Consider the following 27,765-nt stretch of genomic DNA (forward strand, 5'->3'; position numbering starts at 1 on the left):
AAATACACTGGCAGCAACATGTAGTTATTAGTGTTAATCAAAGTCAAACAATTAATGCATTGCCTACATTTTACTGCTTATAGTGACACTCTGCATTATAAGTATCCCCTTGTTTACTGAGCATAACATTATATTTATTGTAGTATCAGGATGCACTGGAAACTGTTCTCTTCTTTGACGCAACTCTGTTCTGTTGTAATGCAACAAACTGTCTATATAACATCCTTAAACTAAAAGTTCCTCTGTTGTAGGGAAGCTCTTCTGCTCATCAAAACAGCTCAACAGTGAGTAACACTAGTTAAACAATGACAGATGTTGACAACAATCTTTAATCTCACTCTAAAAACACCAACACATCAAATTCAGTTGAAGTTCCTGAAAGAGAAAATCTGTTTGATAGGAATTATAAAAGTTTTATAGTTTTATTTTCCTCAAGAGGGCAATAAAAACTGGGAGGCGCTTCAGTCAATGTGTGGATAAGAGGAGGGTGTATCTCAGGTGCTTAACCATACAGTGACAGTAAGAAGAAATCCAGAGAGACAATACTCAAACAAGAGTTCACATGAATCTGGTTTCAGGGACCCCTGATGTAAAGCCACTATGCTACACCTGTGGCCTCTAGGAATCATCCACAAGAAAGACGAGAAAGTCACAATGGGAAGCTGCAACCTACCAGGAAATGACGGTATGTTAACATTGTGTGTTTTCTCAAATGTTGGAGCCATAGACATTTTTAAGCTGGAGTCTGATATATCTTACACATGCCTAGCATTCAGACTTTGCATTTTGATCAGTGCTGACTATGAGGGGTAGGCACAGCTGTTTAGTTCAGCTCCAGATCAAATAACAGTCCTGCAGTCAAACACAGGAATCTGCTTATAAACCTCCAGTGAACCACTTCCTGTGCAAATACTGGAAGGAAGAGGAGTAAAAGATAAACCTAAAATGACAGTCAATCTCTGCAAGATAATGAGATAATAGATTCACTTCTTCCATTCAGCCATGTCATAACCTTTTTTTCGCTACCTTTCAATAACTGATCAGTCTATAATGAGCATACTAGACAACAATAAATGTCATGTTCACAAATCTTTGGAATCCAGGAAGGTTCAAGCTGCAGATTAAAAACTTACTCTCTCAATCTTCTCTTTTCAGCCTCACAAGAACTTAATATTTTGCTCGTTGGTCCCAGACGGACAGGCAAGAGCTCTACTGGTAACACCCTGCTGGGCCGGGGTCAGGTTTTTGAAACCAGAGGAGGCAAGGCTAGCACGGCTGCCAGCGCCATCACCTCTGGACGTCAGGTGAGCGTGGTGGACTCACAGGGTTGGGGTTCATCTGAGGAGTTTGTCCCACGAGAGGAGAAAACTGAACTGCTGAGAGCTTTGTCTCTATGTGGGCCTGGAGGGCCTCATGTTATTCTATTAGTGGTTCCTCTGCTGGACTTCACTGAGCCTGAGAGGAGAGCAGTGGAGAGGAGGATGGAGATCTTGACCTCTACCGTCTGGAGACACACTATGGTGTTGTTCACATGTGGAGACTGGCTGAGGCAAGGAGGGCGCAGTGTGAAGGAGCACATCCAATCAGGAGGCCCCGCCTTGCATTGGCTGATGGAGAAGTGTCGCTATCGGTACCACGTGTTCAATAACAAGGCAGCTTTCCCTGGCAAGCAGGAGGTGAAGGGAGGTCAGAAGAAAAAGGAAGGAACTTTGCGGAAGACAGACGACAACGAGGCAGGAAGCACAGGAGGTGAGGCTAATGGGAGAAAGGAAGCAGAGCAGGAGCAGGTGAGAGAGCTGCTGAGTAAAGTGGAAGACATCTTGCAGGAGAACGGAGGATGGCACTTCTCCCTTCACATGTACCAAAGGCTGGAGGAGAAATGGAGCCTCAGAGAGCAGGAGCTGAGAGCTCGACTGGAGGCAGAGACGGATGTGAAGAGCAAACAAAAGACAGCAGAGACGAAGATAAACATGGATCCAGAGCAGGAGCAGAGGTTAGAGACGGAAGAAGAAGAGCTGGAAGACCGCCTGAGGAAAGAGCAAGAGAACAAGGAGGAATGGTTGAAAAGGAAGATGAATAGAGGGGAAGATAAAGAGGAGAGAGCGAATGTAGAGCTTAAGAGACTGTGCAGTGAGGAGGACGGGTGGGATACAAGCTCTGACAGTGGAGGAGAGAGGGAGCAGAGCACTGACGCGAAAACTGAAACGATAGCTGCACTTTGGCCTAATGTGGGTCAAAGGTTAGCCTTCGGTCCATTCAAAAGGCTTGCCTAAAGTCCAGCTGAAACTACCACAGTGACCTGTGACATCTGCAGTTATAAGTGACACATTTATTCTTTCTTGCTGTGAATCCTATAAACTCTTGTCATGTGATGACCCACCAGCAATAAACCTAGAAACAACTGCAGGTCATCACACAGGGCTTCAGAGGCTAGATTTATAATGTTGTTATGGATGTTAGAATCATTTCCTGCCCCACCAAGACAACTGCACTATTGCTGGACATTTTGTGACATCGTGTCTGTACTGTAAAATGTGACGCTACAGCCAGCAGCTGGTTAGCTTAGCCTAGCACAAAGACAGAAAACAAGTTTAAACAGCTAGCCTGGTTGTTTACAATGTATATAAAGCTATTTGGTGTTTTTCCATGTATAATTTTACATCATGCTGCCTACTACTTTATACTGTTTATAACTGCTATTAATGATAAATTATACATCTGCACCACATGCTATTTTTGGTCACATGTTCAGTTCTCATGCAGCTTTGTAATTAAAAAGCCTTTCACAGCAGGATTGCTTAAATTATATTGGTTTTACTTCTAAAATCATCAGGAATGTGAGACATTGTGTGATTCCAGACCTCGGCTCTCTCCCCAATTATGTACAGTACATTCCCAAACACTGGGAATGCTTCTGTTATCCTAGAGGTAATTAAAATTTTATTTTCTCGCTTGTGAAAGACAGATGCTTAAAAAAGGAAGCTGTTATCCATGAAAAACTTAGAGAATAAACTGTGATAAAGCAGAGGGGTTGAGATTGTCATTATCATTCTATTATACTTTTTGCTTTTTCAATTTGCAAAAATGAGGCAATCACTGTCACTGCATGCAGGTTTTCATGGCAGAACTGAGGGAGGAGTGGTCTGCCACCCATTTCATTACATCTGAACAAATTGTCAATTGGCTTCAGGGAATGCTCTCTCTCTCTTCCACTGACGCAGACAGTTAATCCTCATCCCTGGCTCGCAGTCATGATGCCATGCAAGGTCAGTCGTGTTGTAACCAACGAGGTCAGTGACAGCCTGGGACATCAGGCGGGGCAGAAAAGCCCAAAATGCGCAAAATCAGATTAAAAAATATCTCTATCCCCTGCACTGGGATTGGTTCAGTTCGTCGAAACTGAAGTAATTATTAAAAGCTACCAAAATGGCCAAACAGGGTCAGTGGTTTAAAATTTTTGGGAACAATAAAAATATTTTCGACACAGTATTAATCTGTGAGGCATAGTGGAGGATCAAAGTGAAGAAAAAAAGTGCAGACAATGATTGTTTTTCTCCAACAGCTTCCTTTAGTTAGACATGGAAAGCTCCTGTGACACTAACTTGGTTCTTCTGTGTGTCTCAACACATGAGCCACGGAGAGATAAAGTATGTTTACAGGGTTTCACTGCAACCCAACACCACACCAGATGCTTTGCAGCAGTCAGTTCCTACTGGTTAGGCTGTGTAAGCTATTGGTGACTTAATTTACAAGTGTGTCTGGTTGGGATCAAAGCCTCATCTCTGGATGGCACACGTATGAGTTTGATGCCAAAATGTAATTAAAGACATTTATTTTTTAGAGGTTGATATGAAGCTGGACCCTGCTGAACACACAGCCAAACTAACAACGGTTTTCTGTTTTAGTGCTCTTTTCTGACATTTCTCACCAGCTTGAAGTGATAAAGCAGATTAGCAGTTTTTGAGCATTAAAGAGGAACCACCGGTTTTACACATCTATCTACAAGTTTTATATTTATAGCAGTCATCTGGGTTTATATGAGGGCTAAATAAATGAAATGTTTATCAGAAGTCTGTCTTATGTAACATCAAAGATCACTGTTGGTCAGGAGCCCACTTCTCTGTGAAATAAGGGACGTTAGTGAATCATGAGGGTGTAAAAAAAAACAACATATTAAATAGAGACCATCTGACATTGTAAAGGAATCCCCTTCAAACAATGAGCTAATAGTGACAAAGTGCTTCCCAAAGAAAAATAACATGACACGGAGCTAAAAACAACTTTGCTTTGCTCTTGGATCCAGAGGCACCTTTTATCTATCTTGCAAAGCAACATCTGTTTTGGGGAAGCACTTGCCGTAGCTGCTGTTGCTATGAGACAACTGACAACCCATTTGATGTGGAGCTTTAGCTAAAAGCTGAACTTTTAGCGCTGAGCATTTTCAGAGTGCAAGAAATGTTCTCTGCTCAGGGCAGAAACAGGATGCACATCAGCTCCACTTTGAAAGCACAAGATGAAGGAGGCACTGGTCTGAACACAATGCAGTAAAGCTTCACCCGTTCTGGTGTCACTTTTCTCGCTTTAGGTAACCTAGCAACATACATTCATCCAGGGTTCTGCATATCTGTACAATATCAACACTGAGTGATCACAGTGGCAAATGAACAGTGAATTTATTTGCTCCTGTTCAGCATGTAATGTTTAAAATGATTAAAATAAAACTCTAGTTTATCTGTAGAATAATACAGCCACCATCCTATATGTTGGTTGAGGACTCACGAGACACATGAGTTTCTGATATTACACATCAGTTGTAGTTGCTGCCATCAGGCCAAAACAACTATAGATCTGTACAACCCACTAGCAGCACTGTGAAACAAAATGCCTCAGTCTAAGGTAACTTTCTTATTTTCAGGTGACTACACACTAATGAGAAACATACACATATTATATTCCACCTTTCGCCAAGATTGATATAGATGATGTCCAGACTGGACCTTTAAATACGTGTTTGGTGATCACACTCAACAACACAGCAAGGCACCACACGACGGTGCACACACAGACAGGGGGGTCACACCGACACGACAGGCGGGCACACACACCACACACAGCTATGCCAATCCTGACATTGAACAAACCAAAAGAGGAAAAGTCTTCATATGATAAAGTGTGATTCAAATTAAGTTTATGAGTCAGGCCTGTTTCCAAGCACATAACATAATCACAGGACCCTCACCAGTTATTGAGAGTTTTACATGACCCAGTGACCTAGTAACCCACATCTGTCACATCTGTGGCCCACCAACATAAACTTTAACTACATAAAAGTACAAAGGTTGAACTGTTCTCTCTAGTTTACATGAAACAGCTGCAGCTAAAACATTTATTGATCACGCAGCATCAGTGGTAGGAAGGAAGAAAATAATTTGTGCTGGATGATGGGATTTCTAGTTGTAGCTCAAATACATGATTAGCCTAGCTTAGCGCAAATACCACATCATTAAAAACTACACTCCTAAAAATACTCCTTAATAATTCCAAATCTTTGGAATTAATCTTTATCTTGGTTATTTAACATGTTTAATTGGTTTGTATTCATTGGGCTGGGTGGATAATTTAACATGCAAATGCAATGCAAACCATATCAACTCTATTTTTGTGTCATGTACACACACACACGCCCCCGCACACACACACACACCTTGCATGTGTAAAGTACACAGGGTGCTCTCTTCACCTCATCTGTGTGAATGAATGAGCTGTTCTATGAACCCCTGGTGGGTTTTTTGTAAAGTTCAATTCAGATACAGGTATTGTTGTCTTTTCTTTATGTGATGAAAGACTTAGCTACAACCTTTTGTTAAAGAATTTCTGTGACATTCCTCCATCTATTCAGTCACCTCCTCTACCTTTAAGTTAGTAAATAACTCACACACACTATTCAACTTAAGACCACTGAGGTGAAACGACCTGCAATGCGGCTACAAACTCTCTATAACTATAATGATTCACTGCAAGGTGACTTCCTCTACTCATTTTAGTTTGGCACATTCCACAATGGTTGTCCTCACTACATAGCAGTCATCCATCACAAACACACACACACACACACACAGCATTATAGCACATTTCTAAGTCCTTGTCACAATCAGGTCAATAAAAAATCGAAGCACACAGGGTAGAGAATGAGACAGACTGAGTAGCAAATGATCATTTCAGGGTTTTTACAACAGCCACTTAAGGAAGTAGCATAGATCTATCATCTGACATCTATGAAACCCAGCAACTATGTCTAAACTACACTGTAATGACGATTAAACCGGGATTACTAATCTCTGCCTTTCTCAGTTCAACATTTCTTTTGCTCTTAGTAACTTCAGCATTCAGTGTATAGCAGAGAACAGGGCGGCAGTGTGAGGTTGGACTCGACTGCTGCAGTTCTAGCCAACAGAGCAAGCTACAGTAGCTGCCCGGGCACAGAGCCCAGCACAGGGTGAGGGGACCAAGGGGCAATGTGAATTAGATAGAGAGACGGAGATAAAGTGATGAATAACTAGAGGTAGAGTGACATTTAAAAGAGAGGACGTACAGTAGGAGGGAGGGACTACAGAGGGCAGTAGAGGGAGTGAAGGTACAAAGTGGACGAGCGACAAAGAGATAACTCCCTGTGGTTGTATGCCTCCAAACCAGTCAAGTTGCAGTTTACAATAATGTCTGTCAAGACTCATATAATACAGTATATATATATATATATATATATACCTAAACAGGAATTTTTGGCCTCTATGGAATTATCACCCTATAATTAATGATACTAGAATATGATAATAGGTCAACCCACTGGGCCAATTCATTCTTAAATTATGGCAAAAAAAAAAGTATTTTGAGGTCACAAAAGTGACAAAATGTCACCAATGTGGCCAAAAAAGTGGAGTTGATCGCTGAGTACAAGATGACGTTTGTTAAAGATCTGAAGAAATTTCCCCACGGCGTTCCTGAGATATTGCGTTCACAAGAATGGGACGGACGGACCAACAACCTGAAAACATTATGCTTCTAAAATGTTTTTTTTACAGTTTCAGCGTTATGTGGGAACAGAAATCTCTAGAGTCACTTTTCTGTGAAGGATTCTCTACCAATTTGCCTGCTTAGGACCCAGTAGGATTTCCACTCTATTCCCAGCTAAAGCACACAACACAGTATGAGGTTATTACTGTAGACATGACAGTTTCACACAGCCACTTAGACAGGACTCTCTTTGGTGTTTCGCTGCTGATACAGTCACCTAAAAAGTTGATCCACTTAATTGAATTAAGTTAATTTAATTTAAGGCAGCATGTTGCAGGTGTGGCCCGCCTGCTGTTACGTCATTAGAAAGTCAAATAACAGATACATTTACAACCAAGGGTCATGGCATGTTTAAGTAAGTGGGGATCACTTATGCCTCTGTATGAATCTTGATAAAAAAAAAGTTTCAACACTGGTCAACATCACTGTGACCTTTGTATTTTTCCTTTACTACTCATTTTAAGTGAGTCAGTGGGATCATGTCATTTATGTACATTCACACCTAATAAGATCAGAAATGAAGACCAAAGGAGGAGCTCACAACAGGGGTTAGATCTGAATTTAGACCATGACGTTTAGGCCATGTCTGACATCAAATATATATGACAATATATGTGGGTTGAGGACATGTCAAAATGTCAGAAAGTTTTGACCTTCAAACACAGTTACTCTTAATATTTCACATATTGCGAAAGAACAAACAAAATAAACTATGGGTCATGCCTTATTCTGAAAAGGAATTTTTTTTTTAAGGAGAGCAAAAGGCCAGGACAGGCAGTTTGTGCTCCTGAAGACAAATGAGACAGAGGCCAGATCCAGCCCTGCACAGCCACTTGAGTTGCTGGTCTCCAGGGTTACGACGTGCAAAAGAGTTGCTAGAATATTCAAAGCAATGAAGACACTAATTGTAGACATTATTAAAAAGTAATCCTGTGGAAACAATATGTGTTCACTGAGCTTTCAAACACACAAAAAACAATGTCAGTGGAAAATGTTGGCCAGCTGCACACTGAGTCACAGATGGTTTCCTTTGATTTACCTTTCTTTATTTACTTAAACCTACTACAAGGAGTTTCTAACTGGTTATAAAACAGTCTCAATTTAATAATGATGAATCTATATGACCTACAATAACAAACAAGACCATCAGAGAGAAGATTGGTTATTTTTCTATAAAGCTATTCCAAAATCAGACGAAATAAGGCAGTGGAAACGGCACTTGTCCACAGATGTCCTGGCTACACATCCTGGCTTCATTAGGTTTACAACAGCAACATGGCTACGACAGAAGGTGTCTGTGATTCATCACAGGTCAAATAAACATGACGTGGGTGGAAATAAAAACCCGACATGCACTCCAATATCTTACTTATGTTACGAGAATGAGAAACATCAGCCTGAGAATCACTGGTGTACTGTAAGGGCAGGCAGTGGCATACAGTCTGGAGAACCGTCACTGCGCGCATGTGCATGACGAAAACCTTCTGTGACAACAAAGCAGTGTGATGAAAGGAGTCTTGTATCATGACAACTGTTAAAATAAGTAATGCTTTCAAAATAAGGCGGTTGGGGTAATATCTGATTACTGACCTGCTACATGTGAACTCTGTTCTCCATTAACCTGCAAAACCTGATTTCTCTGAGTAACCTGTTTTTTATATGTGCATATAAACATGCTGACAGGACAAAAAGTGAACGAGTATGGTCACTTACTGAGGAGTAAGAAGAGAGGGTAGAATTTCTTTGAGCAAGTCACCCTACCCTCCAGTAGAGCTGCCCAGAGGCAAACAGGACTACCCATGCGTGAAGGAAGGAAAGTGTGAATTAGAATAGCTGGAAAAGAGCAAAACATGCTCCGTCAACAAAAAATAAAAAGAAGGGGTTTTCAAGGACATAACCCAAATCCATTACATCAAGTCTCTGCTCTCTGTTAGAAAGGACAGGATTCCTGAGTGCTGAGGCAAACCTCTTTCACCTGACTGAAGTAATGACATCACCCTCACAAGATGTGCAAACAGGAAGCGTTAAAGAACTGTCGTCATGGAAACGCTGAAACTCCTTTTCAACAGCGGCAGATGGGTACAATTCAGAGCGAGTTCACAGACGGACTTTAGTTCCCTTTTATGTGTCGCAAGAGAAACAACAGTCGGCAAAAAGTGGTAGACTCAAACAGAGAGGTGGTGTTGGGAACTGACCTACAGGTAACTCTAACTGAAGTGTCTGCTTGTAGTGCGACAACACGGTGTTTATTTACATTAATGAAAACACACATCTAATTCAGCAGTGCCACAAAAAAGGAGAAGTGAAGCGAATGAAGTAACGGTTGAATAAACTGGGAGAGTTTCATTCGCCGGGCAGGAGAACGCTGAAGAGAGGGGGCAGAGAGACTTTTAAATAGAACTGAATCCATAAGAGCACACAAAGGAGTTGAGCCTGTCAGTAAATTGGTAATGTCAGGAGGCCGAATTGAAGTGTTGATTAGAGGCCGAACCTACAGCTTCCTGGACAAAGAGCGAAGAAGATGAAGATTGGGGAGGATTACTTGCACTCATTCATTACGGCTCTCATTCATTACAGAGCCGTAGAGTGATTGGGTCGCCCCGTTAATAACACCAACACTCATACGCACTCTGTGTGTGTGTGTGTGTGTTGTGTGGTGTGTGTGTGTGTGTGTGTGTGTGTGTTGGTGGCAGATCTAATAAATGAAAACAATGACTTTCTGAATCAGCAGTCACCGAACGCTTTGGCATCAAACTCATTTTCACTTTGGTTTCTTTTTCCACAACGAAAAACATTACATGCCACCACAGCTTTTTTTCAAGGCATGTCAAACAAGTATATGGTAATAAGTCTTTTCCCTCTTCTATCTATGGTAAAAAAAAAAAGAACCCACTTGTGTGTCTGAGAAAAGCGTGGCTCACAGTCACAGTCTAGTCTGTGGCAGCGTTAAACGTGGGATTTATGGGTTTATAAAAAGCGCCTGCTGAGCTTTCAAAACTGATTTTAGCTCCTCGGCTTTCCTTGCTTGCATACATTTCTGTGAATCTCTGGTGGCTGGAGTTGTGGTGCATGACTGACTGCAAAGCAACACTGATTCATCAAAGGGTTTTACTGCTGTTTGTGCAGTTTGTTTGTTGAGTGTATTTATAGAAAATGAATTGCATTCAAATTAGTCTCCCAAAGATTGACCTGCTCCTAAAAAAATGACACAGTGGTAACATCCCAATACAGTAAAGGCAATTTCTGCCCACCAATACCTCTCTCTGTGTGACACATACACACTGGGTTAAACAGGTGAGCGGAAATGAATCGGCCCTGACAGAGAACAGGGATAAATGGGAGATAATCAGGTGTGAAATCACTCTGGTTTTCTATCTGAAGTAATTCAGTCGGTCTCTCATCTTCTCTCAGTGTCTCTCAAGGCACAGGGACATTTCTGCTTTACACAAAACTAATACTACTAATCGCAAGGCTTTTAACACACTAATACTGGCGGTACAGTAGGGAAATGACAGCTCCCATAGGTATATGACTACTCCCATGGAAGCACTAGCATTCAGGATGTCGTGCTTTTTCTCTCCCATCTTCCTCCACAATAGTCCGTGTGAACACTTTCATCATTTCCCCTTGAGCTTTTATTCCCTCCTGTCATTGCCTATCTGTCCTTCTGTCTGTTTACATCTCTCTATCCTCCATCTCCATTCCTCTTCTTTTCAGTCTCTCTGTGGCTCAGGTTTTTTTCAAGTATGTTTAAGTGAATTATAATGCGTTAATATAAAGAGGCTAAATGCAAATTAGCAATAAATGGTAATGGCAACTAAAAATGATGCAATGTAGAAATACTTTTTTGCTGGGGGTGTGTTTCTGAAGTTTTCATTTTCTATTCAACAATCCAAAATTTTGGGTAAAAATATTCACTTGACAGTTGGTAACTAAGCTAGTGTGCCTGCCACTATCTGGTTGTTAGCTGGCAACAGATTGGCAGAAAGCAAACAGTAGATTTGGTGTTGCACATGGACTCCTTGGAGAGTTTTAGAGGGGTTTGCATGAAGAAACAAACGCAAATGCTACACAAAAAAGTCCATCTAATGAGCTCTGCTGTTGCAAAGGAATAGAGAGTGCTTATTTAATAGAAGAAGACCAGAACTGTCTATATAGTGCTATTGTTTGTAGTGAAACTAAATGCTGGTCAGTCCACAAACAATATATGCCACCATGCTTGAGAGACAATGTACTTTCAAATTAAGATGAACAACTCAAACTACAAACTTCCTTCAAAGATATAAATAAAACTAAATATCAAGGGGGAACCCAAAAAATTTATCTTTAAACATGTTGTCCTACAAAAGCTTCCAGCATCCAGCTTTTAATATCTGCAGTGCACTCGGATAAAGGTGTTTGCAGGTTGTTATAGAGACAGCTATATCTATAAATCGCCATCGTAACAGTGCCACCGGTTTCCTGGTCAGGGTGCAAATAAAACCAGGAGTTAATCTAGAAGAGTTTATCATGGTTTAAAAAGTGACATTCTGAAACGATTTTTCAAAATGTTACCCATCACATTGAGCGAGATTAATGTCAAGCACCTGTGTTAGTTCTCATAAGTGAGAGCAGGTGCACATGGCTCGTAATAGCTGGAGGGGATCAATAAAAGCCCTTCAATGTGGTGGAATCAATGAGTAGAAACAGATTTTTGTTTAAAATCAAAAAACATTGGGGAAAAAACAGTAGTGCCGAGTAAACAAATAAAGTATAAACAGCAGATTTCTGGAGTAACTCTCATTTTCCTTTGGGAAATTGGTTTAGTTGATCGCAGACTAACCAACCAACTTGGGTTAATCTGGTTTTACAAGTATACATAAAACATTCTGCAGTTGATATGGTTAAAAAAGGCCCATTCAGTCAAGAACGTAGCTTAATCACAGTCAGGGAATCGGCCTAAAGTCAGTGTGGTACCTGAAATCCTGACCCAGGGCTTTAGACAGTCAATTAAAGTTGCATGATTGACTGCAGCAAAGGCACCACTTAACAGCAAGTCTAAAAGAATAAGAGCAGGTTGCCCTGGCAAGGTCATCAGCTATTTTAAGATAACTTTCCCAAGCAATCTTTCTCTAAAGCTTTTGAATGAAACAGCATCAAAATATCCCTGTCATCACTGTTTTTGGTGGTGGATTATTGCATGTTTAGCCATGCTAGTGACGTGGCTCTAAAGATGGCCGGTGTCGGTTGGCATCAGTCTGTTGGTCCACCACTTTGATGCAACTATTGATAGATTAAATTTTTACACATATTCGTGGTTCAGAGAGCATGAGTCCTAGTAACTTTGGTGATCTCCCTGATTGCTGTGAATATAAACATTCATGTCCCTGTCAAGATGAATTGTATCTGGTGGTCTAAAAAAACGAAATACCTGCAAAACTAGTGACACTGCCATCGTCCTTTGCTGTACTCAATTAGCAAATGGTGGCATGCTAACACGCTAAACTAAATTGGAGAACAGGGTAAACACTACATGTTCAACTGGTACAGACACTGATGTAACACACTGCATCTAGATTGCTATATATGAAAAAAACCCAACATATGCTTGAATCAATTGTACATCATTGTTCTACAGTAATACACATCTTTGCAGGCGTTATGCTCTGTAAATGTGTGAATATGTGTCTAAAACACTCATTCGTATTCTGGCACTCTTTCCTTCACTGCAGCCCTTCATTAGCACAGTTTCTCCACTGCCTCCGTCCTCCCCTGTCCAGTCCTTCATTCCTCCATCACTAATCAGTTCATGTAATCTCCACAGAACTGACACCAGTCGCTTGACATGACTTTCAATTTGCCCCTCGCTCACTCTTTATAGCTCTCGTCTTCTTCATCTCTCATGTCCCCCCTTTCTTCCTTTGTCTTTTATCATCCTGTCTCTGTCACTTTTCTCTTCTGGCTGCAGCGCTTTGATCTGTGATCATTCGCACATCACACTGCTGCCTCCGTCTCGTCGTCCGTATACTTTGGTTTATTTATCTTTTCACATTCTCCCCGTTTTGGCCTCTTTTCTTAATCTTGCTCCTGTATTCATACATTCATTTTGTCTCTCCTGAAAGATTTGACACAAGACAGCATACACAAATCACCATCTACACTTTTTAGGCTTTTTGTTTTATACATGTTTCTCTATTTGTCTTTCTTCTCTCACATGCCACCAGCTTCTCAACTCTTTTCTTTCTGTCTTGTTGTATTTTTTATGTATTTTTTTTTCCTTTGCCTCTTTTTACCCCTCTCCTCTATTCATCTCTGCTGGTAAATATTTGATTGTAAGTGCACTGACATGACACCACTGTTCCCTGCTGAAGCCGAGGGTGTTTAGATTTTGAAACAGAGGATGAAGGAGGAAACATGACACACTTTTCAAACATACGTCTGAGACTTTTCTGTCACATAGTCTTGTAGAGCAATTTCAGAACAGGCAATCATACACATTTTTGTTAGATTATGTCAAGAAGAGCAAGGTCACAAAACATAGTTTCAAAAACCGAAGCATCCATCCAACCAGGACATTACATTTGGGGAGATTATTGGATGATGTAGCTTTTAATCAGACATTTAGCAGAAGCAATTAAGTAACTGCGTAGGCCCTGTAAATTAGCCACAATAAAAATTAGCACAATTCAAATCTGTAATGTGTTTCATGTAGTTTATAATGCAGGTGCAAACACAAACTGCTCTCTCAACTTTTGGAGTAATTGGTAAAATATGGCAATTTCAATCACAATCATTCATCATTAAAAGTGTGTGCAGAAGGCCCTCAAAATCCAGGTTGGCTAGTATGAGAAAAACACACAGCATATACTTTTTGTTGTGTGTCTGCACAATGCGTGGGCTCAAGCGACAAGCTTGTCTAAATGTGCAGGAGCCGACACTTCAGGGGAAACTAGCGGGAAGGATAAAAAAAAAAAACCAGGCAAAGAGCACACAAGCATTCACATGTGACAGTGAAAAACAGAGGGATACAAATCGGGGAAGCATATCGAGCAGAGTACAAGCCATCATGCCTGCAGCTAGCAGCTAAGTTAAGCTGAAGCAACAACCCACTGACCCACATATCACATAGCCAGCAGTTAATGTGAAACTTGTAGTGCTTGTTTGCTATCATCCAGGGTTGCCACGAGAAAACTGAGTCACTGCGTCCAGTAGGAAGATTTATAATTCAAAACACTGATGAACACACCTGTAAAGGAACAGAGTGAAACTAAAGTGCACTGAACCAAGCAGAAGTGACGTAAATCTAACATTCAGGAAATAAGCCGGTATCATAGGATCAATTCAACCAAACATTTTCTTACTCACTGTAAGAGGCGTCTAAACATTTAGATGGTTTGGATTCGTGCTGCCAAGTGACGGTGATGGAATTTCACAAAATGACTTTTCGACTGGAAAAGTCAGCAGCAAAGCATTTCCCCACAGTTACACACAGGATTATCCCTGTGGGCATTTTTGTTTGGGACTATTTACATCAGAAAGTAGTAACAGAGTTGATTCTGCAAGGACATCTTGCTGTTGAGTGTTGATGTAATGATGTAATTTTTTAGTTCCTTGAGCATAAATTAAACTTTTTTCCCTTCCATTGTATTACATTGGCGGCAGAAGTCTGAGCGATGAATATCTCAAAACATCAGCAGATAAAACCGAAACTATCTGCATGACTTAATATCACAAGGCAGCTGAGAAAATGTTTTCTTGTGATCTGGGTGAAGAAACACATTAACCCCAAATTCCTATCTAGAACACAAACTACAATGACCATTACAGAAATGATTGAAAAGAAGAATATTTGCACTGCATTGGGAAGCAGATATGTGTCAGTAAGACAAACAAACCCATAAAAGAACCAATTTCAGGTCATTCAATTTCAGATAACTCAAAAGACTTCCCCCCCAGCTATGAACATATGAACTAAAATATTTTATACTGAAAGTCTTTAAGATGCAGAAAGTATGCTAAGGCAATCAATAATTCTTAATAACTTACTTGATCAAATGGGTTATTCGTCCATTTGTCCAACCATGTAGACATTTGATTGGACAAAAACTATAGATGTGCAGGCTAACCCTCCATACTGAATGTATCCAGAGCATGATACTGCAGGCTGCTATAACCTTCATGTAAACTACTAGGTCATGAATGGATCTCAGTTTTCTGTAGTGCTGGTGCATGCAGCAGCAACAGCAGCTGGTTTAGGTCTGACCTGGAGTTTGTAAGCTCATGTGTTGCAGACTGAATAGTAGGGAAGTGGAAGGGAGGTCAGAGTTACAGGCCAGCTTACAGAGAAGGAAAAAAAAAGTGGGTCACTTCTTGTTGACAGATCTGCTGGAATGTGATGCCCGAATAAGCCTGCAATTGTGATTTTAACTATGAAGTATGAATTAATCCCAGCGTTAGTATTTGTGTCTACGTGCCGCAAAATGCCACATTAGGAAGTCCACCGTCTTTATGTGTGTTTGTCATCTTTCACACAGTGCAGTTAAAACAGACAAAGCGATGGCGCACAGATGTGGGAGTGTTGCAATGCAGTTTTGAAACTTCTTTGAAAATATGACAATTTTTTTCATCTTAAGTCAGCTGAGTGTGCCTCATTCACATCATCCCACACAACTGCACAGCTCCGCTAGCTTTTCTGCTTTCTGTCCTTATTGTTCACACCCTCCCTCTCGATGCCTTTGTATTCTGGCTCCATCCTTCTACTGACAAAAACTTCAGTATGGTCTTGGCTACTTTTAGATCTTATCCTGGTTTCACTTACTTCCCACTGCTGTAACTCACTCTGCCTTTTTTTTAATCCCATCACTGGTACCGTCTGCATCATCATCATCACCATCTTTGTCTTTCCCTCTTTTATACCCAACTTCCAAGTTCCACACTGTCCTAAACTGTGTGAGGCTGAGACTGCTTTGTGCTAGTAAAGCATATCACAGCTGTTGCATAAAGAACCTTAAATGTCAAAAGAGACTATGTAATCCTTCTACTGAAGTTATAACCAATCGTCCAAATTGGATTTAACCACCCGATGACAGTCATATGTGCCCAACAGTGGCCTCTAATGGTTCAAAAACGTCTGCCATTATATACTGGGTGGTTTGTATATTAGCTGATAAAGAAGGCAACATTAAGCTGCCAGATTCTGCATTGGAGTTTGGTGAATGTGTGCTTGAATACAAAGAGTAGAGGAAGAAAAAGAGGGAAAGAGAGGAAGTGGCACATATCAGGGCTGAAGCTAAGACAGCTCCCATTGTAGCGAATCAAAGCGCCGCTAATTGGTACAATTATGGAGACAGGACGAGAGAGAATACAGAGCTGTGTGTGTGTGAGAGAGGCACACACACATTAGACAGAAGCAGATGAGAGTGTGCTTCAAGGTAGCAAAATAAATTAGTTACACGTGTTTATGTAATGTAGCAACAACTGAGTGAAATATACGCTATCTGGCAAACAGGGATCTGTTCACTTCTCGATGGAACAGGGGAGATTCTTTGAAGTCGGAGTGCTGGAAGGATGAATAATTTACATCACATTTACAGTATAATGCAGTTTGGACCTCGCTCAGCATTTCTTTGCATTAGTGCTTATTACACATACTTATCTGACCCTGATTGCTTCGTGTGATCTTTCCAAAACTACCATGAGCCTGGAATGATGTTGGTTACAGGTCTCACTGGTTACGTGGTGTGTTACTGCAGGAATGGGAGCAATGATCTGAAGGTGGAGCAAAGTGATGATCAAGTGCTTGCGGTGCAGCGGGGCCTGAGCCGGAGTGAGAAAAACAAACAGTTTGTGGCAAGGAGACGCTGTATCTATAAATCTCTTTTTAATACCCTGCAGTCGTGTTGTTTCTCTCACAACAATAATTCACAAACAATCCAATAGTGGCTCCTCATGGGAAGGCCTGTTAGATTAAGTCATTACTGAACTACCCAGAGGATGTTGCATGACCAGACAGACACACACACACAGAGAACATATTTATGCCTTATACTTATTGAGGTTTGAACTCAGAAACACAAATGATGCACTAAGCAATTAACAGAGAAGAAAGCAGCAAAAGACAGCTGTATAATGTGATGCCTGTTGTGCAGCTGACCGCATACTGCTGCTTTGCCATTCAAACACACTCCTACACTTACAGGCAGACAGCAATTATGACTTAATTCTTGCTATTCGAGTCATCCGCGGGGCAGACAAGCCAATTCAATTCAAAACTGATATTGAACAAAGCCGACACGCAGACTGTAATCATACCCTGTTGGCCCCTTCTGCAACAAACCCCTAAGGCTATTTACTTCACCTCTGAATAAAATCTTAAGATATTACTCTCCTCTCCTCCTTAGTCTTTGTTTCGGATGAGAGCAACGACCGGTGCACTAATAACCCAAAAAGACATCTCGGCCATGAATGTGGTTATGTGGAATGAGAAACTGAAAGCATTGTTTTAGATTTGGTGGTCGAAGTGGATTTCCCCTACCTGAGGCATGCCTTTGTCTCGTCTGTCTCCACACACACGCACAAAAACATGATTTTATTTATTTTGTTTTGGAATGCATAATTGCATAATGAAGTACCTTTTCTTTTTAACAAGAGACGACTGTTTTAGGGCCTGGTCACACCGGTGTTTAAAATGGCAAAATATTGCAGCAAATCCCATCAATGTGGAAATGGATTCACTCATGAGGGCTAAGTAAATTTGCACAAAATGTTTTACATTTGATGAACTTTGATCCACAAATTTGCACTGCTGACTAACAGCAAGCCATCTCGACAGTGCTGAGAGCCAGAGAATCCAAAACAGAGGGAGCGATCGTAGCTTATTAGACAAGACAGGAGTCAACAGTACAAATATGTCTTTTAAATAAACTGGGTGAACTCATTGACCTGTTTAAAAAACATATTTTTCCCTCTTCAATGCAACTCTTTTTGAATTAAATTATGTCTTGCCAGTTGTTAGCTTACCACTAACAGTAGTTCACCTAGCGCACTGGGGTATTACCAATATTTAGCGTGAATGTGCCGATTAATTTTACTGTGTAATTTGTATGACCAAACCTTTATTCTGTTTGTTCTTTTTCTCTGATCACAAATGTGTATTTTTATATTACTTTGTGTCTCATATACACACATCCCTGCTTTCTTCCTTTTCTCCATCTACTCCCTTTTTCCTATTCAAGATACACCTATCAGGATGAGTCTTTCAACCTTCACTCTCCCCCCTGCATTAAGCTGTGCACATTTTCAACAGTCAAACCTCATTTCACAGCAAGAAGTCTATATGCTTGTAGGAGCGAGGGCTTTAAACAGACTCAATATTCTCCATATTCTCCAAGGTGGCCCATCACACGGACTCACCGTGAAATCTAGCAGATGGCTCCATAAATGGAAAATGGCTGACGTGAGGTGCTTTCAACAGCTAAAGTGTGTACTTTGAACACAGCCTGAGTGTAGGAGATTACTGGACATCACACAAACAGGCAGGCAGGACTTAAACCAGAGGTTAAGAAAGTCAAGCCTTAAATATTCAGCCAAGTGTTTTGCGTTTCATTTTGATTCATATTCTAGTTGGCCAGCTTCAGTTTTAAGACCAAAACACCCAACTTAAGTTATGCTATAAGCTATGATGATGCTTACGGCCTATTTTTAAGGGTAGAAAGCAGACTCTTGATGTTGTACTGACCCTTGAGAGCAGAGAACTTCTAAGAAAAATGTGAAGAATTTTAAGTGATTGGGCAAAGAAAAATCTGACCTAACAAAGAGAGAGAGAGATGGGTTTCAGCTTTCTGCCGGGTAACAGACAAAAACACACCCTGTTGTGATATCAAATAAGACCCATGTGGTTTTGCAAACACGGGGGAGAGAGACGGCCAGAGTCAGATCATAAGCATGTTTTCATAACACACTTTCCCTTCCTGGATGGTGTGTCCGTGTGTGAAGGTGTCCGTGATGTGTACGTAAGAGCTTCTCTAACAAGCTGTTCAAAGAGTCACTCTGTTTAGACTGCGATGGGAGGAAAAGCCTGTCTCTTCTCTCATAACACACACATGTAGACAGACAGTGGGAGTCAAACAGAGTCTCCTGAGAACAAAACACATCATATTCAAATACCTAAACCCAAAGCAGGCAGAATAGCATCCAAACTGCTCTTTCTGAACTCATCTCCCTCTCAAACCACTGAAAAACACAGCTGTTTCACACACAGACACAACAACCTCTTGATATATTTCTGGAGCCAGATGTAGTGTGGCTACAACCAGGAACTATTTATTGCAGAACAAACCCTTCTAGCTGAGGATAGTAGTGTTCCAAAAACATTAACTGGAACAGCCAAAATACCACTAATATGGTACTACAGTATTATTGATACCTACAGGCGCAGGTAAGACTACATATGAGGAAATTATCAGTTTGTATTTCCTCAGGTACCCAGCCCAGGAACTGCTTAGTAATATGTGCAGAAATCCCCAACAGGGACGAGAGAACTTCCCATCCAGGAGGTCAGTTCCTGCAGGACTACTTAACCCAAAACAGAGGTCAGCCATATGGCAAAGGTCATTTTATTCTTTCCCAAGAGTCAAACTGACCACACGTCATACGATGATGATGAAAAGCAGTTAACTTTTCCGCTATAGAAACTGGGTCTGCCCTTGTTGCCAAACTAACTTTCATCCGGTTTGCTTAAGAAATGTACAGCATTACATAACAAACTGAAAGTCTTAACCACAACCTAGGAAAAGTGGTGACATGTCACAAACTGACCGGGCTACCACAGTTGGTTTTCTCTTCTTGTACTAACAACCATCTATGGCTATAACAACTATGGCTTGGTCTTGTAAGACATATTCAATTTTTGGATTAGAAGCTTTTCTTCACTATGAATTCAAAGACTCTTGTATAGGACAAATATCAGGAAATATCAGCATTGAGCAATCTCCTTCGTACTCTACTATGTGCTGTTAGTGTAGTATATGATACTTACGATCCAAGCCGTTGATGTACTTCATGGATATCTCACAATGCCCCCACACGGCACTGACAACGGGATACAGCTTCTTGCCCTTCAGTCCTCTAAATGCGACTCCTAGATACTGTCCATCCACCATGAAGCTCAACGTCCCTTCGTCCATGTCCAGAATCACTAGAAGAGAGTCCGGCAGGGTGAACGACTCCTCAGGCTCCAGGAAACAAGGGTAAGTGGGCAGTGAGCTATGGGCCCTGTTCTTACTGTCATGGTAGAGCCTGTTGCGTCCCAGATCCCAGCCCCAGGATTCACAGTCCGACCCCACCAATGCCGTGTACCCAACAGAATGTAAAGGGGCTTCTGAGGTTGCCACTCCAACCACGGCGTGGGTGCCGCGCTGGCGGGAGGGCCAGTGGATTTTCCACACGTGGAGACCCCGTGTGTATCCGACCCGCCCCCGGATGCAGTCCGTGCTCTGAGCGACCGGGTGGCGGTGAAATGTCAGTTTATCCTCCTCTTTGATGAAGATGTTGAGCGAGCGGTCGTCAGGGTTCCATGCGTGACGGAGCTGGGTCTCCAGTCCAGCGCATGGCATGTCCAGCAGGAGATCCAGCCTGGGAGGTTTGGAGAAATCTGGATCCCTCAATACCGGGTGCTGTCGGCGGTGAGACGAAGGCCGGTAGGATGGGGAGCCACCGCTTTCCCCGCGACCATCTACCGATTTAATCCCGCCAGATATCTTCTGTCCCATGGCTGTGATGGAAGGGATGACAGAAGGAGTGGAAAGAAGGGGGGAGGGTGGTGTTTGTGCAGGTGGGTGCTGCGCTGCGTAGAGCTTGACGTTACCTCATCAATGCGGTGGAGCTGAGGTGAGAGTTTCTAACTGGAGAGTGGTGGAGGGAGATGAAGGAGGTGATGAATGAAAGATGAATACGATCTGGTTTCATGCCACAAATGTCTTCTGAAAGACAAAGATGCTGCCACTCCTGTTGAGAGAGAGAGAGAGAGAAAAAAGATTAACAAAGAGGCATTAACCCCACTATTGACAATCCTGAATAGTTTAAGGCAAACTATAGTCTAACAAATGAACTAGAAAAAGAACAAGAAATACAAAGAGAGATGATGACTGAAAGTTACACCGATGACAATTGTTGGCAAAACTTCTTGTTTCACAGATTTCTTGTGGCTTTGTTTTGATAGAAATAAACAATGAACAGGATAAACGCACTGGCACAAATACACACATACACATACACACATTTCCTCTGACTCATCCTCCCAACAAAGTCATACGCCAATACCAGTACATGCATGCAACGCTGCAAACATTCCCCAGTTGTGCAACACTGCCCAGATTTGAAGCCGCTACGCTCTCACTGAGGTAATGTAATTTTAATGAGTACTGCCTGAGTCTGCAAAACTATCAACACAACAGGAGGAACAACAAAACACTGGGCAATAATTTATCTCCATTCCTTAGTGAAACCCAGTTGAGGTTGATATCATGGTTTCATATTTAGAACATAATTTCCATTTTTATGTAATTCAGTGTCATGTGTCGGCGGGACAGTTCATTCAGTTTTTAGTCAGTTTCAGTTGAATTTCAGTTTCAAATTCAATCATTTGTTTTTGTATAATTTGATGATAAACTCTTTAAAAATGTCTGGTAATGTTCAATTTATGTTGATTTTTGAAGGTAAAGAGAGAAGATCCAATGTTTCTTTTCATTGCTTACTTTTAGTTTACACATATCCAAATAAAATTAAACATACGTTTTACCTTTTTTATTTAAGAGTGGTAGAAAAATATAGTTCTGGTAATTAAATGTGTTCCCCCAGTCAAGCATATAATGTTATTTCAGTTTACATTAGTCTTGAACACCATATTTTAGTTTATAAAGCCACCACAAAGATGATCACACACACACACACACGCATAGACAGACACAGACACAGACAGTCACAGACTGACGTAGTGATCTCTTCCAGGAACAGCAGCTGGTGCTTCCTGTTCACAGGAAGAGTCAGTTACACCTCAGGCAGACAGGGAAGTGGATGACACCACTCTCTAGATGTGTCTCATCTATCTACTGCTAAACTTGACCTCACTCGCCACAAACCACAAAGCAGCCATTTGTGTGTGCACTGAACTGACGCTTCTTCTGGTAAGAGTGTCTCACACCTCTGTTTATTTACGTGTCGACACTGCAGATATTAAAGCTAGATACACAGAAGGTTAAACTCCGATTCTACTGTTGCCTGTACACTATTATTACGTGACATCCTGGTTCATGCTTTGTTAGTGCATCTGTATTCAGTTTATTGTCTCAATCTATGCATGAACTAACATGAACTGGAAAGTCAATAATAATGAGCTGAAAATATACTTAAAAATAAGTAATTTATTTTAACCAAAGACACAAGCACAACTATTCCAACTAAACCAGTCAGACACCACACCACAGTGTGAGGTAATGGTGTAATTTTGTGTGAAATGTCTATGCCCTCCACACACACACACAAACACAGTCACACACACCTCCTCGCATTTTAGCCGCTTGCATTTTCCCATTCTCTGTCTTTCTCTTTCTGTCTCTCTCGCTTGTGAATGAGGTTCATGGCCAAAGCTGGCAGCCAATGTGTGCCACCACTCAGTTCGGCTCCTCAGATGAGAGGGTTCAGTGCTCACACTACCACACACACACAACACACACACACACACAGACAGCTGCCTCAGTGTGTGTCATCAAGGCTGGCAGGTGGGTTAAGGGTGGACACTGTATGGAAGATTCCAGAGTCATCACTGCCAAACTTCAGCCAAAGAAAACACTATTTAACACTGTACAAACTCTCAGTGTGTCGGTCTCAGCTGGCCCAGTCTGGCACAGCATGTGGATGACAATCTGGCATTATGGGCTGTCATCAAGGAGGCACTTGATCTCTGACCCTGTGTCGTCACGGTCACCGTTGCATAGTAACCTCTCAAGAGGCTGGCAGTGGGCTGGCGCAGCGTCTGCTGCTGCGAATAGCGGCAACATGCTTCAGCCATCTGTTGTTTACTTTTCCTCCATCTCCCTCCATCTCTCTCGTCTTCTGCAGCCAATTCATTTAGGGCTGACCGCACTCTTTCCCCCTCCCTTCATCTGTACTTTCAGCTGGGTTACACAGGTACGGAGGGGATGCCATGGTGGTGCCACACGTCCAAAGACACAGATGATGCTATGATTTAGGGTTGTAACTAAAGAAGTTGATAACTAATTCATCATTTGGACTAGAAAAATTCCTCAACTTTTAGAGGCTGAAACTAGAGAATGTTTGGCATTATTGCATGAAAAATTACATAAACAGTTATTTGATTATCAAAATAGTTGCTGATTAATGTAATGTCCATCAACTAAACAATGTATTGACTAATTGTTTCAGCTCTACTATGATTTTGAACTTGGTTATTGCTTTGTAAATATCAAATAATACAAATGTGTTCTATAGGGGATCGATGTTATGGGAGAGACTGGGAGCAAAAGGAGGAAATGGGTAAACTTGGTGGAATAAAAAGATATAATTTGAATTGAGAGAAATGTAGCAAAAAGGTCAGTGATTCTGAGACAAAAAGGAGCCGACAAGTTACATTAAAACAAAGTATTCTAAAAGCCTTGTCAAAAAAGTGGAAAAGAATGAGATAAGCAGGGAGAGGACAGACAGCAGTGTGCACCTGGTGTGTGGGATGGCTTCATCTGGCTTCTCTTGCTGTACTACTAACAAGCTCTAGTCACTAAAAAGCATGTGAGGGCGGTGTGTGTGTATGCGCCTCATACTGTTTTCAATTAAAACTGTCCAACAAGCACTGACTGGGCAGACAGACTTTTAAGACACACACACACTGCTGAGGAACCTCTTCCTCATACTTCACCACCCTCAGAGAACCAGCCAGATATGTCTGTGGGCTTTTCCACAGAAATCATGTGAAGCTCTCCAAGGCACCATGTTTAAATATGACAGAAACCAAGTTTTCCAAGTGATGTTGAATACAGTAGTATTTACTGTGTGATTGCTCATTTATGTCAACCAGTGACCCACACGGCCACACAGGGTCAGGATTAATAGTTAAAGGGTCATTCAGCCTCCCGTTTCTGTGTTCATGAATCACTGTCTGGCCTGAGACCGTGCTCGTGTGTTTCCTTCATCCTAGATCATCTGGCCCATAAGTTACCATCCCAGCCACCTGCAGACACTGTGACAGAGGCAGAAACAGCTGTTGTCTTGCACCACTAACACCGTGAATAGAAACAATGGGCCACACAGGTCAGATGTAGGCAAATGTTGTAAAGGTATCTCAAAAGAAGAGTTTGACATTTTGGAGAAATATGCGTGTTCACTCTCTTCCTTGGAGTTCGATGAGAAGATCAATACTAATCTGTCTGTTCAATATAAGGCTGCAGCCAGCAGCTGGTTATCTTACCTTAGCATAAAGCCTGGAAACAGGGGGAGCAAAAAGTCTGGCACTGTCTGGGGATGGTATTGATCTTTTCATCTACTAAACTTGGCAAGACCAGAAGTGTATTTCCCAAAATGTCAAACTATTCCTTCAAGAATTTTTCCTTTAATTAGTTATACACATGATTTGCCCCCAAGACCACTAAGACACCAAGGACATTCAAAAGAGAGTCCATGCAATGAAACATTTAATGACCTGCGAATAAAACATTTCATGTGTCTCTTTCTGTTTTGGTTATCACATGAGAAATTCAGGAGCTTCCTCCTGAAATATTGAGGTGTCTTGTCTTTTTCTGAGGGAACCGCTATGAGTTTGCATTAAAATACGTCAGTAGTGTGAAAAATGAACTCACCTTTCAAGGGTTGGTGAACTCAAATTATTCTAGCAGCTGTGAATTCTGATCTAAGTGCAGAATTAGGTAGCGTGTTAATTTAAAAATTGTTCACTCACTGATATGTTGGTCAAGCTTGAAATTCATCATGAAGAGCAGAATAGCTCTAATAAAAAGGAAACAGTTTGAAGTTTGAGAACAGGCAAAGGCTAAACTAATTTTATGTGTCTCCTCATAACAGATGTGGTGTAGTTCTGCTCACCCCTGTGCTTTTGTTTTGGCTTTGTCCTAAAGGATTTTTATTCACCGCCTAAACTTAGACCATATCACTTTTTACCACTGTTACACAACGTTTTTTAAACCACTCTGACCTTATTTGAACCTTTACTGTCATGCTAAATTACAGGGACTTTGCCTCATTCCTATGACGTCTGAAAATTGAATCAGAAAGTGGTCACTTCTTCCACTTTCCACTCCTGGGGGGACTTTTGTGGCACCACAGTGTATAAAAACAGAGCTCGCATGAAAACACAAACACACGCAGAAAAACAGACACACACAGTTATATTATAGCTCTTCATAGCAACAGCAGTACCCGCTAGATTAAACAAACTACCATCCTCTCTTCATTGCTGACATTCATTCCTACTGAGGGAATCCCTGGGTAGCTGAAGATGCCAGAGCTAGACATAAACTGTACCGTCTGGCTCCTAGCAGGATGTCAAAATACAGACTCCAGACTAGGACTTTGAACTTGTCTTGCAGCTGAAGAGAAGAAGTGGTGCACTCATAGAGACATCTGTGGACTTATTAGGCAGTTGTAGAAGGAGATATCGCTACTCTTTTATCACTGTCTCTCTTTGTAGGTTTGACTTTTTATCTTTCCCGTTCCCTCACACATCTGTATCCTCCATTTTCACCAGCTTTCTATTCTACTTTTTCACTACTTTCATCCCTATTCTCGTGTATATTTGTCTCTCTGCCTGTCTGTCTGTCTGTGTCTCTGTCTCTCTGCCTCACTGTACCAGTAAATCCATGGAGAGTACAGCAGAGCTGACACCCTCTCAATTGGTACAAATTATCTCAGGCATGCTACCAAATGCCCCAGCGTCTACCATGCGGCAATCAATGTGAGCTCAGCATGCAGGAAAGGCACGGTCTGCAAAACACCCAACACAAGCAAATTCACACGCAGCTGCATACTAGAACACATGATCAAAACCCCCACTCACACAAAGATGAAATTGACTATGCATGTATTGTGGAAGCAATGACCTTTATACACAAGTTGATGGTTGCCTTCAGCGAGATTTCCCTGATGCATCACTTTTCTGTATTCCCATTCCATAGAAGCAGAGCCTCTCTCTTTCCTTCTTCCATCATAGTCTGAAGTCTTTACCTAGAAACTCCAGTCACCGGCTCCCAAATGAATCATGTTCTCTCTCCCACATCTTCCTGCTCAGCTCACATTAATCTGCTCTTCTTGTGAAATGAAAAATTCCCTCCTAAAACTCCCTACTTCTTTTTCTTAAATGCTGAACTTGCTTCGTTGGTGATCTAGGAATTGAAACTAATTATTTGGCAAAAAAAAATAACATGCAGTGTATATAGACAGATAGAGAAGATGTATAAATACACACACACACACACACAGGCACACTGTGTTACTAACTTCTTATATTTCCTCATGTCTGTTGTGACACCTTAAAATCCATGGTCCCCTAAGGGAAGACTATTAGTGCTACAGTGATTGAGCACTCCTTTACGGACACCTACGCAAAACCCATTCCTCTCTCACACACGTACACACTGACGGCCTTGCCGGTGCCATCCATAAAGCTCTCTGGGGTAGCAGCAGATTCAGGTGGCAGATTCACAACCCCAGCAGTAATGAAACTGAATCAAAGTCTGCCTGAATATGACGCACTGCTGCTGCCTCACTCATTTAACATTCAAACCTCTTGCACAAAAGTGTGATGAAACACGTCACACCCACACGAGTCAAACACAACCCATGAATTACATTTTATTTTAAACGCCGTTAGGCTGGAATTACTTAAACAGCATTTGGGCCACACATTTTTGTTGGTTTAAAAAACTTCCCTGCAGAGCTGAAACCGTAAGTCATTTTATAAATTAGTCAACCGGCAGAAGATTAATCAACAATGATTCTAGTAATTGATTAAAGGTTTATGTTATTTACTAAGGAACAAGGCTATGGGTTCACAGCCATGCTAGCCGCTCCATAAGGCTGTACTGTGCTGCTTTGAGCTAAATGTCAGTGTGTTAACAGCAGCAAGTAATAGCAGTTAATGTTACTATGTTGACCATCTTAGCTTAGTGTGTTAGCATGCTAACATTTGCCATTTAGCTGTAAACACACCGTACAGGGATGTCATTATAGTTTTTTATGTCAATCAAATAGTTGATATATTTCAGTCTGAACCATGGCTAAAAATACCAAACGTTTGCTCTCAAATGTGAGGTTTTACTGCTTTTCTCAGTTTTATGTCATTGTAAATTAAATATATATATAGCAGTTTTGGATTGGTGGTCAAACAAAACAAACTGTTTTAAGGGTTTTCTCTTTGGGTTCTGGGAACTTTTTCTTTTCTGACATTTTACAGACAAAGCAATTCATCAGTTAGTGAGAAACCTCCCCCACTGTTCTTGAATTGCAAACAGAGAAAGACAGAAAACTAAGAGAAAGAAAGGAAGGACAGTGAAAAAACTGCAGAAAAGAGCGATTATTTAAAATGAGGGACTAACTATAAAAAGCAGGCTGTGGCGGAGGAAGGCTGTAAGAATTTGGCAGAAATAAAGAAAACACAAACAATGGAAGAGATGGAGAGAAAGAGAGAGAAAAAGAGAG

General features: G+C 41.3%; 2 protein-coding genes across 2 annotated transcripts in view; one reads left to right on the forward strand and one right to left on the reverse strand.

The window, feature by feature from the left end:
- LOC118335041 (SPRY domain-containing SOCS box protein 4-like) overlaps window positions 1-27,765 on the reverse strand; it is a 64,895-nt gene that overhangs the window by 14,389 nt on the left and 22,741 nt on the right. The window contains exon 2 of the mRNA XM_035671215.1: window positions 20,087-21,054. Within this exon, the coding sequence (XP_035527108.1) occupies window positions 20,087-20,819 (733 nt within the window). The 5' untranslated portion in view covers window positions 20,820-21,054. The remainder of the gene's footprint in view (window positions 1-20,086; window positions 21,055-27,765) is intronic.
- LOC118335039 (GTPase IMAP family member 4-like) lies at window positions 520-2,466 on the forward strand. The gene is made up of 2 exons (XM_035671214.1): window positions 520-685; window positions 1,156-2,466. The coding sequence occupies exons 1-2, from the start codon at window positions 601-603 to the stop codon at window positions 2,271-2,273; spliced, it is 1,203 nt and encodes a 400-aa protein (XP_035527107.1). The 5' UTR covers window positions 520-600; the 3' UTR covers window positions 2,274-2,466.

The sequence above is a fragment of the Morone saxatilis genome, unplaced genomic scaffold (assembly GCF_004916995.1).
Source record: "Morone saxatilis isolate NCDOM2014 unplaced genomic scaffold, NCSU_SB_2.0 Contig23, whole genome shotgun sequence".
In the NCBI taxonomy this organism is placed as follows: domain Eukaryota; kingdom Metazoa; phylum Chordata; class Actinopteri; family Moronidae; genus Morone; species Morone saxatilis.